Source organism: Halichoerus grypus, chromosome 14, assembly GCF_964656455.1.
Source record: "Halichoerus grypus chromosome 14, mHalGry1.hap1.1, whole genome shotgun sequence".
NCBI classification, from domain to species: Eukaryota; Metazoa; Chordata; class Mammalia; order Carnivora; family Phocidae; genus Halichoerus; species Halichoerus grypus.
The window spans coordinates 90391343-90407487 of record NC_135725.1 but is presented as its reverse complement, the minus strand read 5'-3'; the positions used below and the strand labels follow the sequence as shown (position 1 = coordinate 90407487).

The 16145-nt window shown below is 56.1% G+C and overlaps 1 protein-coding gene across 3 annotated transcripts; it reads right to left on the bottom strand.

The window, feature by feature from the left end:
* Positions 1-3657: 3657 nt before the first annotated feature.
* On the bottom strand, positions 3658-15530 carry GFI1B (growth factor independent 1B transcriptional repressor). 3 transcript variants are annotated; one of them, XM_036107938.2, is made up of 8 exons: positions 15410-15530; positions 14868-15249; positions 8232-8351; positions 7670-7807; positions 6969-7231; positions 6257-6394; positions 5019-5283; positions 3658-4492 (listed from the first exon to the last, which is right to left on the bottom strand). In XM_036107938.2, exons 3-8 carry the CDS (start codon positions 8329-8331, stop codon positions 4314-4316), a joined length of 1083 nt encoding a protein of 360 aa, XP_035963831.1. In that variant the 5' UTR covers positions 8332-8351; positions 14868-15249; positions 15410-15530; the 3' UTR covers positions 3658-4313. The 3 variants fall into 3 exon arrangements, with proteins under 3 accessions (XP_035963831.1, XP_035963836.1, XP_077918104.1); XM_036107943.2 differs by having other exon boundaries at positions 5019-5184; positions 14868-15529; XM_078061978.1 differs by lacking the exon at positions 6257-6394 and having other exon boundaries at positions 5019-5184; positions 14868-15529.
* Positions 15531-16145: the final 615 nt, after the last annotated feature.

Below are 16145 nucleotides of genomic sequence, written 5' to 3'. Positions count from 1 at the left end.
TGGGCTCCTCGCCTGGTCTCCACATCAGTCAAGGGCTCCGGCGTCTTTAGAAGACTCTTGTGGGTCTTGGGTCCCTTATGCAGTCTGGGCTGGCATCAGGCTCTGCCCCACTGCGGGTGGCCAGTCGGCTTCATACACCTCTGGCCACGTCTCCTTGATTCCCTGCCCACCCCCACCCCTTTATTCATCTTGCTCCTTCCCTCTGGGGTAGTGTGTCCCCACACCGAGTGGGAGCCCATCTAGGGCAGTGAAGGCTAGGTCATGGTGAAGGGCTGGGGTTTCATTCTTGGGGGGATAGAGGGAGGTACATTTGGTTTCTAGGGAACGTTCAGAATAGGTCCTATTCTTCTAGATAATACCACTTCCTCCCCTGCCCCAGCACCAGGCCCTGCCTCCTTCCAGGCCACTGCACTTCATTCTGGGTGGGGATAGTCGGGGATAGGCAGGGGCAGGTGGGGACAGGCCGGGGCCAACTCAGCCACGCACAGAAGCCTGGGCTGACCCTGGGAAACACATTTCCATCCTTATCAGTTATTTCCATGGAGGGTTCCGCTGGGCATCTCCCACTTTGTCCCTCAGGGGCCCTGGTCCCAGGGCTGGCAGGGCCTGACTGCCATGTGGGATGTGGCCACGTCCCGGGGTGGATGTGGCCTGAAGCTGCCACCACTAACAGGACATTTTATCTGAACATTAATTCAGATGTTGCATTCCGTTCCCTAGTGTGGCCGGTTTGTTGTAATATTAAAGTATGATTTTAATATTGTTAACGTTGTTATTTACTGTTGAGTAAACTGCTACTCTAGGTGGAGTTGCTGAGGACATCCTGAAGTCTCCCGTGTCCCCAGCGACAGCCACCCAGCCCTCAGGAGCCGGGCAGTGCAGCAGTCTTCTAAGGCCACCACGTGCACTGTATTCTATGTAAACAGAGTCCCCTAGAGTTGTGCCATCGATCCCACAGCCCTGGGGGAAAGGCCGGGAGCCTGGCTTCTGAGGGACACTGTTGCTAACAGGCAGTGTGACTTGGGCCATGGCCTCCCCTCTCTAGACTTCTGTCCCTTTATGTGGCAAAGGGAAGCCATGGGCGGTCTTCACTGGGCTTGACAGTGTTTTCTGGTTGACACGCCGCGACTCAGCAGGAACTTCAGAGCAGGTAGGCAGCAGCAGGGGAATGGCAAGTGGAGGATGGGACCGCGGAGCATCTCTGCAATCACAGACGGTGGGCGTGGTGCCCCACTGCACCTGCTGAGCCTGTCCCGATCCCGGTGCTGAAGGAGACAGAGCTTGGACAGGATGCTCACGGCGTGCAAAGTGCTGGCTTAGCTACGAGCCTTCTCCAGGGAATGCGGCCCTGCCTGTGACGCCTGTCCTTCCTGTGACAGCCCTGGGCTTCCTGCAGCCCTGGGAGGGTTCGGGGCTGGGAAAGGGCAAGTGGCATTACTCCAGGCTCAGGGCACACGCAGAGCAGCCCGCAATCCCCCAATGACTGTCTTCTGGGGCCACAGGAACCACACGGGGCTGAGTCTTCCCCGGGGAGCAGGATTTGCCTGCCCACACCCTGGCCTCCTGTCTCAGGGATGTGCAAATGGGGTTCTGGCCTCCAGGGCTCTGAGGCTGCAGCGCCCCCCCCAATCCGCACATGTGGGCACTCAGGGGAGGTGCTGATCGCTGGAGCCTGAGCAGGTGAAGAAAGGTGCATTGTCTAGCTCAGCTTCTCTTGCCCGCCCCGCCCTGCTGCAAAAGTGGCTAAAATCCTAATATTGGTGTGGTTTTGTTTAGCAAACAAAGAGCATGCAAAGCAGTTCCCCATCCGTGTGTGTGTGTGTGTGTGTGTGTGTGTGTGTGTGTGTGTGCCCAGCACCCTGCCTTACCCCTGACATGGAGCAATAGAACACCCATTCCAGGCCTGGCCCCAATGTGTGGCTCCCCGTCTCTGGCCTCCCCTGTGTCCATGGACGTGAGGAGAGGAGGGAGCAGGTGGTCTCCAAGGCTCTGCTGGGAACCCCCACAAACGGGGAGCCTACAGAGGAGGCCAGACCACCCTCCCTCTATGCAAATCTCAACCCCCTACCCCTGCTTCTGCAAGCCTGACAGGGCACTCTGGCTGAAGTAAACAGAAAGAGCCTCTGGAATGAAGTGTAGTAGGAGTCCTGGCTGGCCAGAACCAGAGCCAGGGAGTCGGCCGGTTGCCACGCCCCAGAAGGCCTCAGAATCCACAGGTTCACAGCAAAGGAGCAGTGTGGGGGGAGCATCTGCAGGTGTCATTGGAAGGAAGTGAAGAGAGACTTGACCATCATGCCTTGGAATCAGATTCGAATCCCAGCTCTGCACTTGCCCACTGTGTGATCTTGGGCGAGTTGGCCAACCTATCTGAGCCTCCACTAACCCCTCTGTAAAATGGGATAATAACACCTCCTTTGCAGAGAGTTGTGCTCGTTCGAGTCAATGTGTGGAAACCCTGGGCCCTGCTCAGTACCTGGAAGAGACTGGTTCAGAAGTGTCCACTGGGTGGGCCAGGTGTGGGCTTAATGCTGAGGGCACCGGAGACCACCTTCTGGCGGGGGAGAAAGTTACCCACATATAACTGCCGTAGCAGGTTCAGTGGGTCCTGAGGTGTAAGTGGGGAGCCCAAGGAGCTCAGCCTTCAGAGGTGGGAGAGCTTCTGGTTGGAATGACCAAGGGAGGCTTCATGGATGAGGCAGCATTTGAGCAGGCCTCATAGGATGGGCAGGACTTCAAAAGGGGCTCCTCATGGCCTGGCAGCATGTAGCAGGTGCCAAGCCCTGCTCACTGCTCTGCACGCATGGTCTCAGGGAACCCTCCCACAGACGAGGAAGCTCTGTCACGTCCTACAGCTAGTGAAGGGTGGCACCAAGCTTAAGTGAGTCCTACCTGCAAAGTCCCTTGGCCATATAAGGCTCTAGGGATTAGGACTCAGCTGTTATCCTTGGGGGCCATTATTCAGCACACCACGGTGATTACATCAAGAAATTTGAGATGGGAAGATTACCCTGGATCGTCCAGATGAGCCCCATGTGATCCCAGGGTCCTTCCAAGAGGAAGGCAAGAAGGTCAGGCAGAAGAATGAGGCGGGTGATGGAAGCAGAGGTCAGAGCCACCTGCTTTTGAGATGGATGAAGCAGCCACAAGCTGAGGGCGGCCACGGCCTCTACCCTAAAGGGATGCAGCCCTGCTAACACCTTGAGTTTGGCTCCGTGAGACTCATTTTGGGTTTCTGACCTCCAGAACTGTACGAGGATAAACTGTATTGTTTTAAGCCACTAACCTTATGGTGATTTGGTAGCAGCGGGCGGAGACTGATACAGCCCCCAACTGCAGGAGCCTCGCCTTCCCCGGCGTCTTACCGCTAGGGGTTCTTTCGCTTCTCTTCCCGCACTTACCAGTTTGGTCTGAGTCCACAACTCCCAACCTATCTGTCAGCCACTCCAGAGATTTCTCTGACTTTTTTTTAAAGTTTTAATTTTTTTTTAGTAATTTCTACACCCAACATGGGGCTCCAACTCACGACCCTGAGATCAAGAGTCGCGTGCTCTACCGACTGAGCCAGGCTGGCACTCCGGCTTTCTCTGCCTTTTGAAGCTCCCTACCATTCCTTCCCAAAGCCTAACTTGCACCCAAGACGCACTCAATAAACACTGGTTAAATGTAAATAAATCTGTGTCTTTATTTTTATTTACAGCAGTTGAGAGGAACGGGCTCTTGTTAGCAGTGACTGCTTGTTTCTCCAGCCCCGTGGCCTGAAAGCAGAGCTGGAAGCCCCGTGGCCGGCTGAGTGCCAGTCAGAAGTGGGGAGCAGCCAGCACATCTGGCCGAAGCAGAGGGGTATTAGGCCTCCCACTGGGGCAGGAAGCAGCTCTGGCCATCCGTGGCAGCCAGAAAGAGAACCACTAAAAACCAGATCCCAGCACAGTGGGCAGCAGGCAGAGGGGGAGGATTTCTCTGTGGATTCCAGTTCTGGGCTATTCTTGGCATCTCTTGGGGGTAGGGGGAGGGCTAGGCTGGCTTTCAGGGCTCCATGGGAGGGAAGGCGCCCAAGCTCTTAGACCTCTAAAACAACTTAGCTCAGAAAAGACCCAGCCCAGTTCTCATATTTTGCAGCAGGAAAATATTGGTCCAGAGAGGGAAAGCAACTTGCTCGAGGTCACACAGCAATTCCGTGAGTCTCAAAACGAGCTGAAAGATTCCTGCCCAGCCCCGACTCCAGGAGACCGGGGATCTGGGCGCAGGAGGCTGGCCTCCCTCTGGGTCGCGGGACCTCAGGGCAGGCTGGCCGGGAGCCCAGGGCAGGTCCAGCCTCACTTGAGATTGTGCTGGCTCTCGCGGTGCCGCCGTAGGTCCACCTTGCGCTGGAAACCCTTGGTGCACAGCTCGCAGCTGAAGGGCTTGAAGCCCGTGTGCTTCCGGCTGTGCGTGATGAGGTTGGAGCTCTGGCTGAAGGCCTTCCCGCACACCTGGCACTTGTGGGGTTTCTCACCTGCGGGGCAGCAAGGAGCGGGTCAGGGCTGTCGGCGCCAGGCCCGCCGTCCCCCTGCCCTGCATTTGTTCGCCGAACTCTGCTATGTGTTATCTCGCGGCCAGCCCACATGCGCTTTAGAAAAGAACTACAAAAGGGAGAGGGGAAAACAACGCCCCCTGGGGTTGCACCCTGGTCGGACGGGGACTGGGTCCAGGCCCTCAGTTAACAGCCAAGCAGTGGATGATTGGAGGAGTGAATGAATGGCGAATGCACCTGCTAGTCTCACTTGGACCCAGAGATCACACTTTGGCCGTTCCCTTCCCGGCGTTTTTCCTACACATTAAACGTGTACTTAAGTAGCAGTGCGTCCAGCCCTCTGCGTGGAGGGGAGCGCCTCTCGCTTTGTGATTGACCCCCTCCCCGCCCCCCTTCCGAAGCCGGGACCCTTCACCAGCGGGAGGGAGGGGGGCGGGGAGAGGCTCTGCTTGGGCCCGTGCGGGCGTGGCCAGGGAACCCCGGGCCAGACGAGGGGCGGGCGCCCCACCTGTGTGGATGTACGTGTGCTTCTTCATGTCCGACTTCTGGTGGAAACGCTTGCCGCAGAACTGGCAGGGGTAGGGCCTCGTGTCCGAGTGGATGAGCAGGTGCGTGGACAGGGTGGACGAGCGCTTGAAGGCTTTGCCGCACATCCGGCACTCGAAGCTGCGCTCCTGCCGGACGAAACGAGGCCCAGGGGGGTCAGGTGCGGGCGGGGCCTCGAGACCCGGGACTGCCACGCTGGGTGCAGGGCCGGGCCCTGCCGGGATCCCCTGAGGAACAGGACACTCGTTGGGGGGGCATCGAGAACGGGTCCTGGAGGAGCAGGACCCAGAGACCCCCATTTCTGCATCCCAAGGGGGGCTGAGGCCTGGGGCCTGAGAGGCCTCCTGTGGGTTTTCCCCTGTAACCTTCACAGTATCCCATGCAAAATAAACCTCAACGTGCGTTTGTTGACTGACTGATAGATCGACTGATCTGGGGCATGGTCATGGGCTTCGCAGTGCTTTGGTTAAGAGTCTGTATTATTGGGGCACGACTCTGGCTTCTGCCCCTTAGAAGCCACATGACCTTAGACAAGTCATTTAACCTCTAGAGACTCAGTTTCCTCCTCTGTACATGAGAACAGCAGTAATAAGCTCAAAGTGTAGACAGCTGAGCCGGCAACTACTAGCACGTGGTGTGCGTTCACAATTGGAAGCTCTCATGACCGTATCCTGCCTCTCCCGCCTGAGCTTTTATTGACTCCCGTGTTAGCAACTCGGGTCATTTCCGGTACTTTCCCCGGAATGGAATATTCAAGAAGGGCTAAGCGGGACAAGATTCTAAAAGTCGGGAGCCTCAAAGCTGAGGACACCTCTCCTGACCACACAGACGGCAGGATCATTTCTGAGCCTCAGAGACATCTCTCTGCCCCCGAAATCCCACTGGGCCAGGAGCCTCTCCCAACAGCACATGAAGCTGATTTGGCCCATCGGGGAGGGTGTTGGGAAAACTATAACGAGGCTAGCGCTAAAGCACAATATTCATTATCAAGAACGAATTAAACTATATATTAAATATATATAATATATACATATATTTTAAAAAGAGGGTTTTGGGGACCCAGATGAGGGGGTGAAGGACCGTCGATCCGTGTCACCTTCAGAAGCGGGGTGAGAGACCCAGCCGTAGCCCTAGGATCCCTGCGGGAGGCACAGAGCGGGAGTGGGAAGCGGGGGGTCCTGGGCCTGGCCAGCTGCCCACCTGGGAGTGGACGTGTGCGTGCTGCTCCAGGCTCACGGCGTGGCCGAACGTTTTACCACAGACGTCACAGGCAAAGGGCCGGGTCCCGCTGTGGGAGCGGCGGACATGCACTTCGAGCCCGTGTGGGGTGGAGAACACCTGGGGGCAGGGGGCAGAGCGTGAGGCCACTGGGGGCTGCGGAGAAGGAGACGGGCCTGGGGTCCCAAAGCCAGCCCCACCCCCTCCATGCCCAGGCACAGATGGCCATAAAGCAGGAGAAGCACTGGAGTGCTGTGTGTCCTGGGAAGGTCCCTTTCCCTCTCTGTGCCTTGGCTTCCTGTCTAGAAAATGGGGGCTGTGGGAGCATGTAAGAGGCCCCTCCTGGCCCTAGCTAGAGGCTGAACGGCCTAGTGGTTAAGAGCCAGGAGTTTGCCAGAGCCACGTTTGAATGCTGGTACTGATGTCTACTTGCTGTGTGCTCTTGGGCCGGTGACTCAACCTCACTGAGCTTTTTGTCTGCTTCCCAGGGCTCAAGCATGTCAAGTGCTTCGCACAGGGCTAGCACACAGCCAGGGCTCATGGTCCTCGTCCTCGTGGTGAGGGCGAGCATACTGAACCCTCGATCGCACCAAAGGACGCAAGATTCACAGCACAGGGAGCACCCAGCTGCCGGGGAACTGGAGAGGGGACGCGGAGCAGGGCCCGCGAGCCCACCCACACCCAGGTTGCCCACCTTGTTGCACTTGAGGCAGTGGTATGTGTCCATGCCCGGGGAGCAGCGGAGGCTGAAGTCCAGGGGCGGCTCAGTGCTGGGCACAAGAGGGCTGCCGTAGAGGCTGACGGAGCGCTCGAGGAAGGCGGACTGCATGGTGGAGGGGGCCTGCCGGTAGCTGTGGCCATAGGACGAGGCCAGGGCATCCCAGGAGAAGCTGGGCTTGTAGAACGGGGGTGAGTCGGAGTCCCTGTCCTGGGATCGGGGCATTACAGCAGGGCCCTCTGTGGAGAGTGCGACACATACATGGTGGTGATTCATTGATAACTAGGGCACTGCTCCCCACCACTCTCCACCTACTGACCTCATGCTGAGGATTGTGGTGTATAGCCCAAAATATTACTGTGGGAGAGGGTCTGGGTCTTCACTGTGGCTTCTCAGCTTTTCAGATCCCCAGCACCTGCAGAGTGCCCACCTCACCCACTGCACCGGCCTGCCCACCGCTTCTTCTGACCTGCCACACAGAAGCTCTCATCTGGGAGTGAGCTCCCCGTCCTAGAGGGGTCCAGGCAGAAGCTGGAGAGCCCAGATTGTATCCAGATGGCCTTGTTGATCGTTCCTGACTCCACAACTCCAAGGATCCCTGCTTCCATGAGCCCATCCTCCCTCCATTCCACTTGCACTGGCTGACGGGGAGTGGCCGGTGGTCCCAGCCTGGGTACCTGGCACCAAGGCCGTCCTGCTCAGGCTCTGGTCCAGCTCCAGCTCTGGCTCCCGTTTGAGGTCAGTCCAGGCCAGGCACTGGTTTGGGAACAGGGTGTTGAGGACAGGATCACTGCTCAGGACCTGGTCCCTGGCCCCTGTGGGGAAACAAGACCATCAGAGACACCAGCTACAGCTCCTAGGAGGATGGGGACCCAGAGATGCACTTGCTGCCATCCCCAGCCGCTCGCATGCACGGGCCCTGCCCAGGATGGTGGGAGCAGGATGGAGGCCGAAAAGAACCCCCCTGAGGAGAACTCCTGGGCCAGTGTTAGTTTTCTGAGTACCCGACCTCAGCCCTAGATCTTTTCTGAGTCTGGTTAGGACCCACATGTCGGCTGCTAAGGACCAGCTCCATTCCTGATGCTCCCACCATCCCAACGGATCAGAAGAGATGGGTGCGTTCATTCATTCGTTCAACCAACATTTACTGAGCTTCTGCTTGCAGAAGGGATGCGCTGCATCCCCAACGCGGGGGACGGGGAGCCCTGGGTGGGTGCCGCAGGGGGATCTCTGACTCACTGGGGCTAAGGGCAGGAGGCCAGATCGGGTCATCTTCCTGGATGCGGGGCTGGTGGTAGGTATGAGCCTTCTTGCTCTTCACCAGGAAGGAGCGTGGCATGGTAAATGTGCGCCCCACACCTGCAAGGGGAGAGGGAGAGAACAGTTAGGAAGGGCAAGAGGACAGCAGTCTCTGTATTTTAGAGCCTCCTCCTGATATCAGAATCCACTGTCCTGAGTCGAATGGTGTCCCCCAGAAGTTCATGTCTACCTATGAATATGATCTTCTGTGGAAATAGGGTCTTTGCAGATTTTACCAACCTAAGATGAGGTCATACTGAGTTAGGGTGGACCCTAAGCCCAATATGTCCAGGGTTCTTATAAGAAGAGGGAACTTTGGGCACACAGACACAGACACACAGGGAGAACACCGTCTGGAGGCGGGAGCAGAGATGGGAGGGACGCGCCTACAAGCCGAGGAGCATTGAGGATCGCTTTCTCCACCAGAAGCCAGGAGAGAGGCACGCGACAAACTCCCTCAGAGCCTCCAGAAGGAACTGACCTTGCAGACACCTTGATTTGGGATCTCTAGACTCCAGAACCTTGAACGAATAAATTTCGCGTTGTTTTAAGCCACCTGGTTTCTGGTAGTTGGCTAGAGTGGCTACAAATCCTAACCTCCCCCCACTACTCCCTTGCTAGGAAACTAATACACCCACCTTCTAGAAAACCCCCAGTGTCAGTCTGCTCCTGCCCACATGCGCTGAATCACACTAGGAGCAGAGAAGGAAGGACAGGGGTGTCTTCAAATATGACACTCTGGCCCCGGCATCCAGAAAGCTGCATTCACGCCCCTGTGGGATCTGCATCCAGAGGCCACGGAAGGGGTGGTCTGAGCTCAGGTTTTGGAGTCAGATGCTCACAGGTTAGAATTCCAGCTCACCCGCTGTGCACTTTGGGGCGGATGCTTAACCTCTCTGGGCCTACTCCCTTTTCTGTAAGGTGCAGCGCCCAGGCAGGTAGTGCCAGCGAGAGCATCTTATGTGCTTAGTGCTTATCATAGCGGGGGGGGCAGGGGGCAGGGCAGGCGGGTTGCAACAAAGGGGGCACCTCGATTGAAAGCCACGTTACTGTGGCACTGAGGCACCCAGAGCAGGGCTGCCCCTCATCTGTGGCCTCAGCCCAGAGTCCGGTGCCCAGAGAGGGAGGAGCCTTCTCTCTCTCTGAGTGGGGGTGGGGGGGGTTGGAGTTGCGTGTGGGGCTCAAGGCCCAAGAGGACTCCCCCATGCCACCCCACTGGGAAGCCAGAGGGCATTTTGTGCACATGGAGGAAGAGGCCAATGTCCACCAACTGTAAGATCTAAGCAGTGGGCAGCCCAGCTCAGCCACATGGTACCAAACCCACCAGTCCGGGGGTGGGGGAAGACACCCTCTCCCTCTCTAGAATGTTCTCTCCACCAAGACACGGAGGACCAAATCAGGAAAGGGACCTGCCCTTGGTCCTGGGCGGGGGTTGGGGGCGTGGTAGAGCCAGACCAGCCTGAACACCTTGACGCCCCTGGCTTCGCATGAGAAGAGCATCTCCTGCCCCTCGAGGCTCCTTGTGCTCAGCCCGTGAGGCTCCCCTGAGGGCTCCTGGGAGACAGAGAACATCTGAGTGGTCCTCTCTCCTCCCCACCCCAGGCCAGGCCCAGGCAGGAGTTCAGGAAATACTTCATCAATGGCATTCCTGGTGGCTCCTCTGCGGGTCCCATTCCCAGGCCTCAGAGCCGGAGCCCCCTTCCCCAGGCCAGCCGCCACACAGGGCTGCAGGGACGATAGGGCCAAGCGCGGGAAAGGGATTACAGCTGCTCCAGCAAGAGCCAGGGCTGGGTGATAAGGCCAAGGCGAGGAGCGGCTGGGGGGAGGGAGATTAGAGAGGGCAGCTTGGAGCCCTGCCTTTGGAGCAGGCCCAGGGAGTCACCCCTTCCCCCGGCATGACCCCAAGCCAGGCAGGAGAGAGGCCCCCAGCTGTGCCCAGGCCTGCCTGCCCTTCACCAGAGCCCCCAGGGCATCAGGAGTCTGGTGAGGCCACTCCACCCCGGCCATCCTAGGCCCTGCCCTCCCCAACATAGGCCTCAGTGTCCAGATCTGCTAAATGGGGATCACAAGGCACCTTCCTGCCATTGCTGGGCAGAAAGGACCTCTACTACAAGCAAGTGTGCAAAGTGCTTGGTATAGTGCTGGGGCTGTAGGAGCACTGGGCCGGGGGTGGCATCACAGCCCGCGGGAGGAGAAGCTTCAGGAAGGCTGGCACAGCCCACGTCCCGTCCTATCCTGCCTGGCCGCATCTCCAGTACCCTGCCCAAAGCAGGTGCGCTCTGAGGATAGGGATGAGCCCGAGACCAGGAGCAGGGACATGCTCCAGGCCCTTCCCCTCTGGGATCTGAAATGAAGAGGTGGGACTTGAAGGCTCTGGGGTCCAGTCCAGCTGTCAGATTTTGCCCCCCCAGGCTTGCCTGGCTTGCTGTCTCCCCCAGGCTTGTCGGGAAGCCCGCGGTGGCCTTATCTGCCAGGGGCAGTCTTCCTCTGCCTCCTCCCCTCCCCTAGGGCTCCTCTCACCACCCCCCCTTCCCCCTTCTAACTCTTGGGTCCAGGAATCCCCTGGGGAGGCCAGACCCTGGGCAGAGCCAGAGGAGACCCCCCCACACACACACCAGGAGAGGTGGGAGCTGCGTGGTTTTGTCTTTTGTTCTGGGGGAGCCTCCAAGGGCCACGGTCTCTCTATCAAAAGATGATCTATTATTTTTTACATAGTATTTTAGTAGTAAGCCAACGAGAACCAAAGGTCGGCATGAAACTGCCGGAATGCCAGCAGATACTTCTTGCAGCCAGAATCTGCGTAGCCTCAGCTCCATGAGTTCGGACCTGGGAGCTGAGGGGCTACTGCCCCATTTCACGGAGGAGGAATGAGTCTTGGAGACTGGCTCATGATCCCAGGCAGATCCCAGGCTGCCCGCCGCACCCCCCCACCCCGGCCTCTATACTCTCAACTGTCAGACACGGGGTGGGCACTCGGGGCGGAGGCGAGTGCGCAGACATGCTAAGGAAGGTGTCTAGAGCTCCCTGGTGTGCGTTATGCCATGAAACTGACACCCACGGGGGGACTGTCTTCCGGGCTCACAGGGTGAACTGAGGCTGAGGGAGGAAAGTGGCTCATCCAGGCCTCGCGTTCCTGTCCTGCTGGGACTTGACTCCTGGCCCAGGGCTCTGCCCATCGGCACCTGTGGTCTTTCCAGCCACCCATGAAGACAAAGGCTGGTTGGTGGGCCAAGATGATGGAAAAATCAAATTCCTTTGCATTCTGTCTTTTCTAGAACCCAGAAGCTCCACATGGGTTCCTGGAGAGTTTTGAGGGGAGAGGTCGGAGAGAAAGACCTCCTTCAGAAAGCTCTGGTGTACCCCTGGGCTGAGCCTGAGGACACCATAGAGGTCAAGTGGTTAGGAGTCAGGACAACATAGTCCCAGCTTCCGGGGTCCCTGGCTGGAGGAAAGCGACTCTCAGGGCCCACTCTCGGGATCCCCTTCAGAGCCCCCAGTTTCCCTCCCTCTCCCTCTCTAGAATGTTCTCTCCACCAAGCCTGGTAGAGTGGCACAGCCAACCCCATGGCTTTAAGCCTTCAAGCTCCCCGTGGGGGCCAAACACACCAGGAGAACTTCCTTTTGGCCCCTGTTAGCGGAGTTAAAAAAAAAACAGGAACCAATCACCTATACTGTAGTTAATTAACAACCACACCGTTTTGATTCACACGGACCGTTCTGAGAAAGAGCTCAGAGCAGAGATTGTGAAAGAACCCTAAGATTTCTTCATGAAACAGAGGCCTTGATGGTATCGGCCTCCGGAAAGAGACTTGCTGTTAACATCTCTTCCAAAACCTCCATCCCGATAGAGGGTGCCCTGACCCCGAGTCAGAATCTCGGCCCCGCACCTCTACATCCAGGTGGACTCGAAGCCACAGCGTGGTGACTTCTGCACAACAGGGCGCCATGGGCCTCCCGTGGGGCTGAGTCTGATTTTGTGACCTTGAGTTTGACCATATCGGCCTCCAACCTGGGGCTTGGTTTTCCTATCTCTCAAAAGGGACCGTTGGACTAAGAGATTTCTAAACTTCCCTTTTGTTCTAAAATCCCATGCACAGTTTGTTGACCTTCAGCGAAGGACTGACCTGCCTTGACTAAGAAAGAACCTCATCACTCGGGTTCCCTTTTTGGGAGGGTTGGGTAAGACTCCTTTGTTTCTCAGAGTCAGTGACAGAGGACCCTTTGGACTTCCTTTATGTTTAAAGACGTGACTCAAACAAACAAACAACAACAACAAAAAAACCTTTCCACGTAGCAGTTAAGGGAAATGAGCCTGTTTCATGTTAGGGGCCCCGGCAGAAAGGGGTCATTATTTTTATTTGAAACTTGCAAGCAGTTCTCAAACGCTCCTCCTAAGTTCAGAGACTGCAATGTCACAAGCGAGTGAATCAACTTCTGAGTTTATACCCAAAAGAATTAAAAGCAAGGACTCGGACATAACTGTACACCCAAATTCACAGCAGCATGATTCACAATAACCAAAAGATGGACGCAACCCGAGTGTCCATCAGCAGATGATGGAGAAACAAAACGTGGCGTATCCATACAATGGAACAATTATTCAGCCTGAAAAAGGAAGGATGTGCTGACATAGGCTACAACATGGATGAATCTTGAGGACCCCATGTAAGGGAAATAAGCCAGTCACAAAAAGATGAATGCTGTAGGACTCTCTGCTTATATGAGGTCCCTAGAGAAGTCGGATTCATAGAGACAGAAAGGACAGTGGTGAGAGCCAAGGGCCGGGGGACGGGAAAGGGAGGGGAGTTCGTGTTTAATGGGGACAGAGTTTCAGTTTGAGAAGATGAAGAAAGTTCTGGAGATGGATGGTGGTGACGGTTGCCCAACATTGTGAATGCGTTTAATGGTACAGAACTGTACACTTAAAAATGATTAAAATGGTCACTTTCCAGTCATGTGTATTTTACTACAATAAAAACAAAAATGAGTGAACAAAACATTTCCTGGACATTTTTGAATTGGAGCAGCTCCCATTGGTTTGAATTCCTGAAAACAAATGAACAACAACAACAAAAACCTCCCTCTAATTTAAGGAGGGGGTAAGGCTTTTTGTTGTTTCTGAAAAGGGACGAAATCATATGTGGTCAGGCTATTTTCCCAGGGGCGATCGGGTCCCAGAATCTTCGAGAGTCCTTATGCTCTCCAAGAGGACCCCAACCTCACCTGCCCTCCTGAAAGCCTGGAGAAAATGTTCTGCACTGGTTTTGAGTAACTCCATCCATCAAACCCAAGGCAGATATGACTTTCTGATGCTCCCCAGGCACCTTCCTCAGGGAAACCAGCATTCCGACCCCCCCCATCCTGATTTGGAAGACACCTCACACATTTCCTTATTAAAAGAGTCCCTTGTGGGGCGCCTGGGTGGCTTGGTCGTTAAGCATCTGCCTTCGGCTCAGGTCCTGATCCCAGGGTCCTGGGATCGAGCCCCGCATCGGGCTCCCTGCTCAGCGGGAAGCCTGCTTCGCTTCTCCCTCTCCCACTCCCCCTGCTTGTGTTCCCTCTCTCGCTGTGTCTCGCTCCCTGTCAAATAAATAAAATCTTAAAAAATAAATAAATAAAATAAAAGAGTCCCTTGTGCACCACCTCTGAGGACAAGAAACTTGCCACCTCACCAGGACTGAAATCTTCTAACCATTCATTGCCTACTGAGAACTCTTCAGGAGGTGTGAGCCTCCATGGGCAGGTGCAGCTTAGCTAGCTGCTATCAGACCATGTTCAGAGCCTGCAAATTAATTTGCCCCCCCCCCCAGGAAACTCATGAAAGCTGCGGACCTTCCCCACAGAAAAATGTATACAAGCACATATCCACAGCTATTCTATAGACCCCCCCTTAACAAGCCTTACTTTAGAGCAGGCACCAGATGCCCAGACTCTAAACTCGGTCTTTTTTCCCCAAATTGGTAGAAAAGACTGAGAAACCACCTGCCCTTCTGCAGCCCTCTTGTTCCTGGAGGCCGGGGGCTGGGGGTGGTAGACAAGGCATTTTCCCTTCTCCCCTCACGGGGCTCTGGATGGGAGGGCACTCACTCTCAAAGTGCCCCAGGAACTTGGGTGAAGGGCACCGGGGAGTGTGGGATGCTGGGGGTAGAACTTCCCTCGGAGTTCTCTCAATTTCACTCTAATTTTATAGACAAGGGAAGCTCAGGGTGATGGGGGGACAGGGCCACACTAAGCCAGGTGCCTGAATGAGTGTTGCCCCACACTCTGCCCAGGTCCCTGGGAGAGCTGGGGTTGCGGGTATGACCTCGCACACACAGGTGATCCCTGTCAGACCCAGCCGGGTTTTGGAAAGGCCGTTTATGCACAGCTGGCAGAGGGCGGAACTCCTATAGGGCTCTGCCTCCCACCACCTCCTCTCCGCTGGGTTCAAGGGCTGAAAGCTGCATCCTGTGGAAGAGATATCCCAGTCCACCTAATTCTTCCTGTAACTGCCAAAGGGCCCCGGTGACCTGCCTGGAAACAATCTAAGTCAGATATGCAAATTTAAAAAGAAGAGGCCGGGATGACAGCACTCACCTGTCCCTAGCTCTGCCGTCTGGTCCTGGATGCGGTCTTGGTCTTGGTGGGAACCTCCCAGCCTCTGGGGATCGGCTCCACTCTGTCAACCTCGGACTCTCTGCTCAAATAGATACTTCTTCTTTTTTTTTTTTTTCTCTCTCTCTCTCTCCCTCTCACTCTCTCTGGTTTTTTTTTTTTTTTTTCCTCTTCTGTTCCCCTCCTTGATTTTCAATCTGATTATTTGTGTCAAAATCTGGCGGTGAAGGAACAGCCAATAGAGAGCGCCCGAGCGCGGGGCTGCATTTGCTTATCAAAGCTTCCCCGGCTCCGACTTCGGGCTCTTGCCAGCCCTCCACCCGTGGAGCCGCGCTCTGCCCCGGGACATTCTAACTAACGCCTCCTGGAAGAGGAAAGGATGGCTAAATCATTCCGTTTTTAAACTTAAAACACTTATATACTTGATTTTGCATAAACTGTTTTGTCTTTCCTTCCCCCCTCTGTCTCTGTCTCTCCCCCTCCATCCCGAGCCAGGAGCACTCTGCTCCAAAGCCACGGCAGACCGTTCTTAGAGAGGTCCCTCTTGTCCTTGCAGAAAAGCCGAATTCACGCTTCCCCAGCCTTGACCCCAGAAGAGGTGAAGGAGACGCCCAGGTGCTTCCCGGCGTCAGTGAGCCGCTCAGCCCGCTCAGCCCCGCGGCAGGTGCACTCCGGGTGGGTCCCAGACCCTGCATGTGCCGCCATCTAGCGGCCGCGGAGGAGACGGGGGAGGCCCATGGTCGGTCACGGGCACAGCCAGGCTCGGACATCACATCCCGCTTGGCACGGAGCCCCATCCCCCGATCCCCCACCTTTTCCCTCCTTTGCCCCGCAAGCCTGATTTATTTCAGGAGGATTTGCATAAGCGGAGAACTCACAGAACAGAGTACTGTTAGGCTGATTTGCATGCTCCTCCAGCCCAGCGCTGGAGAGATTATGTTTCCCTCATAAAGAAAACAAGTTTGGCGACAGGAAGCCCCAACTTAAACTGCAGGTCCGGGGCCCCGACATGAGGAGAAAGGGGGTTTCGGACGAGGCTCCTCTGCCGCTAGGCCCCCAGCCTGGAGGTCAGATGGGCCTGCGCGATGCTACGGGGGCAGCGTCCCAACCATCACCCTCAGCCCTTGGACTCTCCTTGGTGGAGAGAGAGTGTGGGAACATCTGGACTATTCTTTGGATGTTCCACATTGCCAACAGTCAACTGGAACTGTTTGTCATTATGCAGAAAACTTAGAATCCAAGGACATTTGGAAAAAATTC

Coding starts and splice junctions, on each gene's coding strand:
- GFI1B (XM_036107938.2), bottom strand. CDS start 8,331: ATGCCACGCTCCTTCCTGGTGAAGAGCAAGAAGGCTCATACCTACCAC. Junction 6,395..6,968: donor ACTGCCTCAAGTGCAACAAG/GTGGGCAACCTG, acceptor CCCTGCCCCCAG/GTGTTCTCCACCCCACACGG. Junction 5,284..6,256: donor ACGCACACGTCCACTCCCAG/GTGGGCAGCTGG, acceptor CCTGTTCCTCAG/GGGATCCCGGCAGGGCCCGG.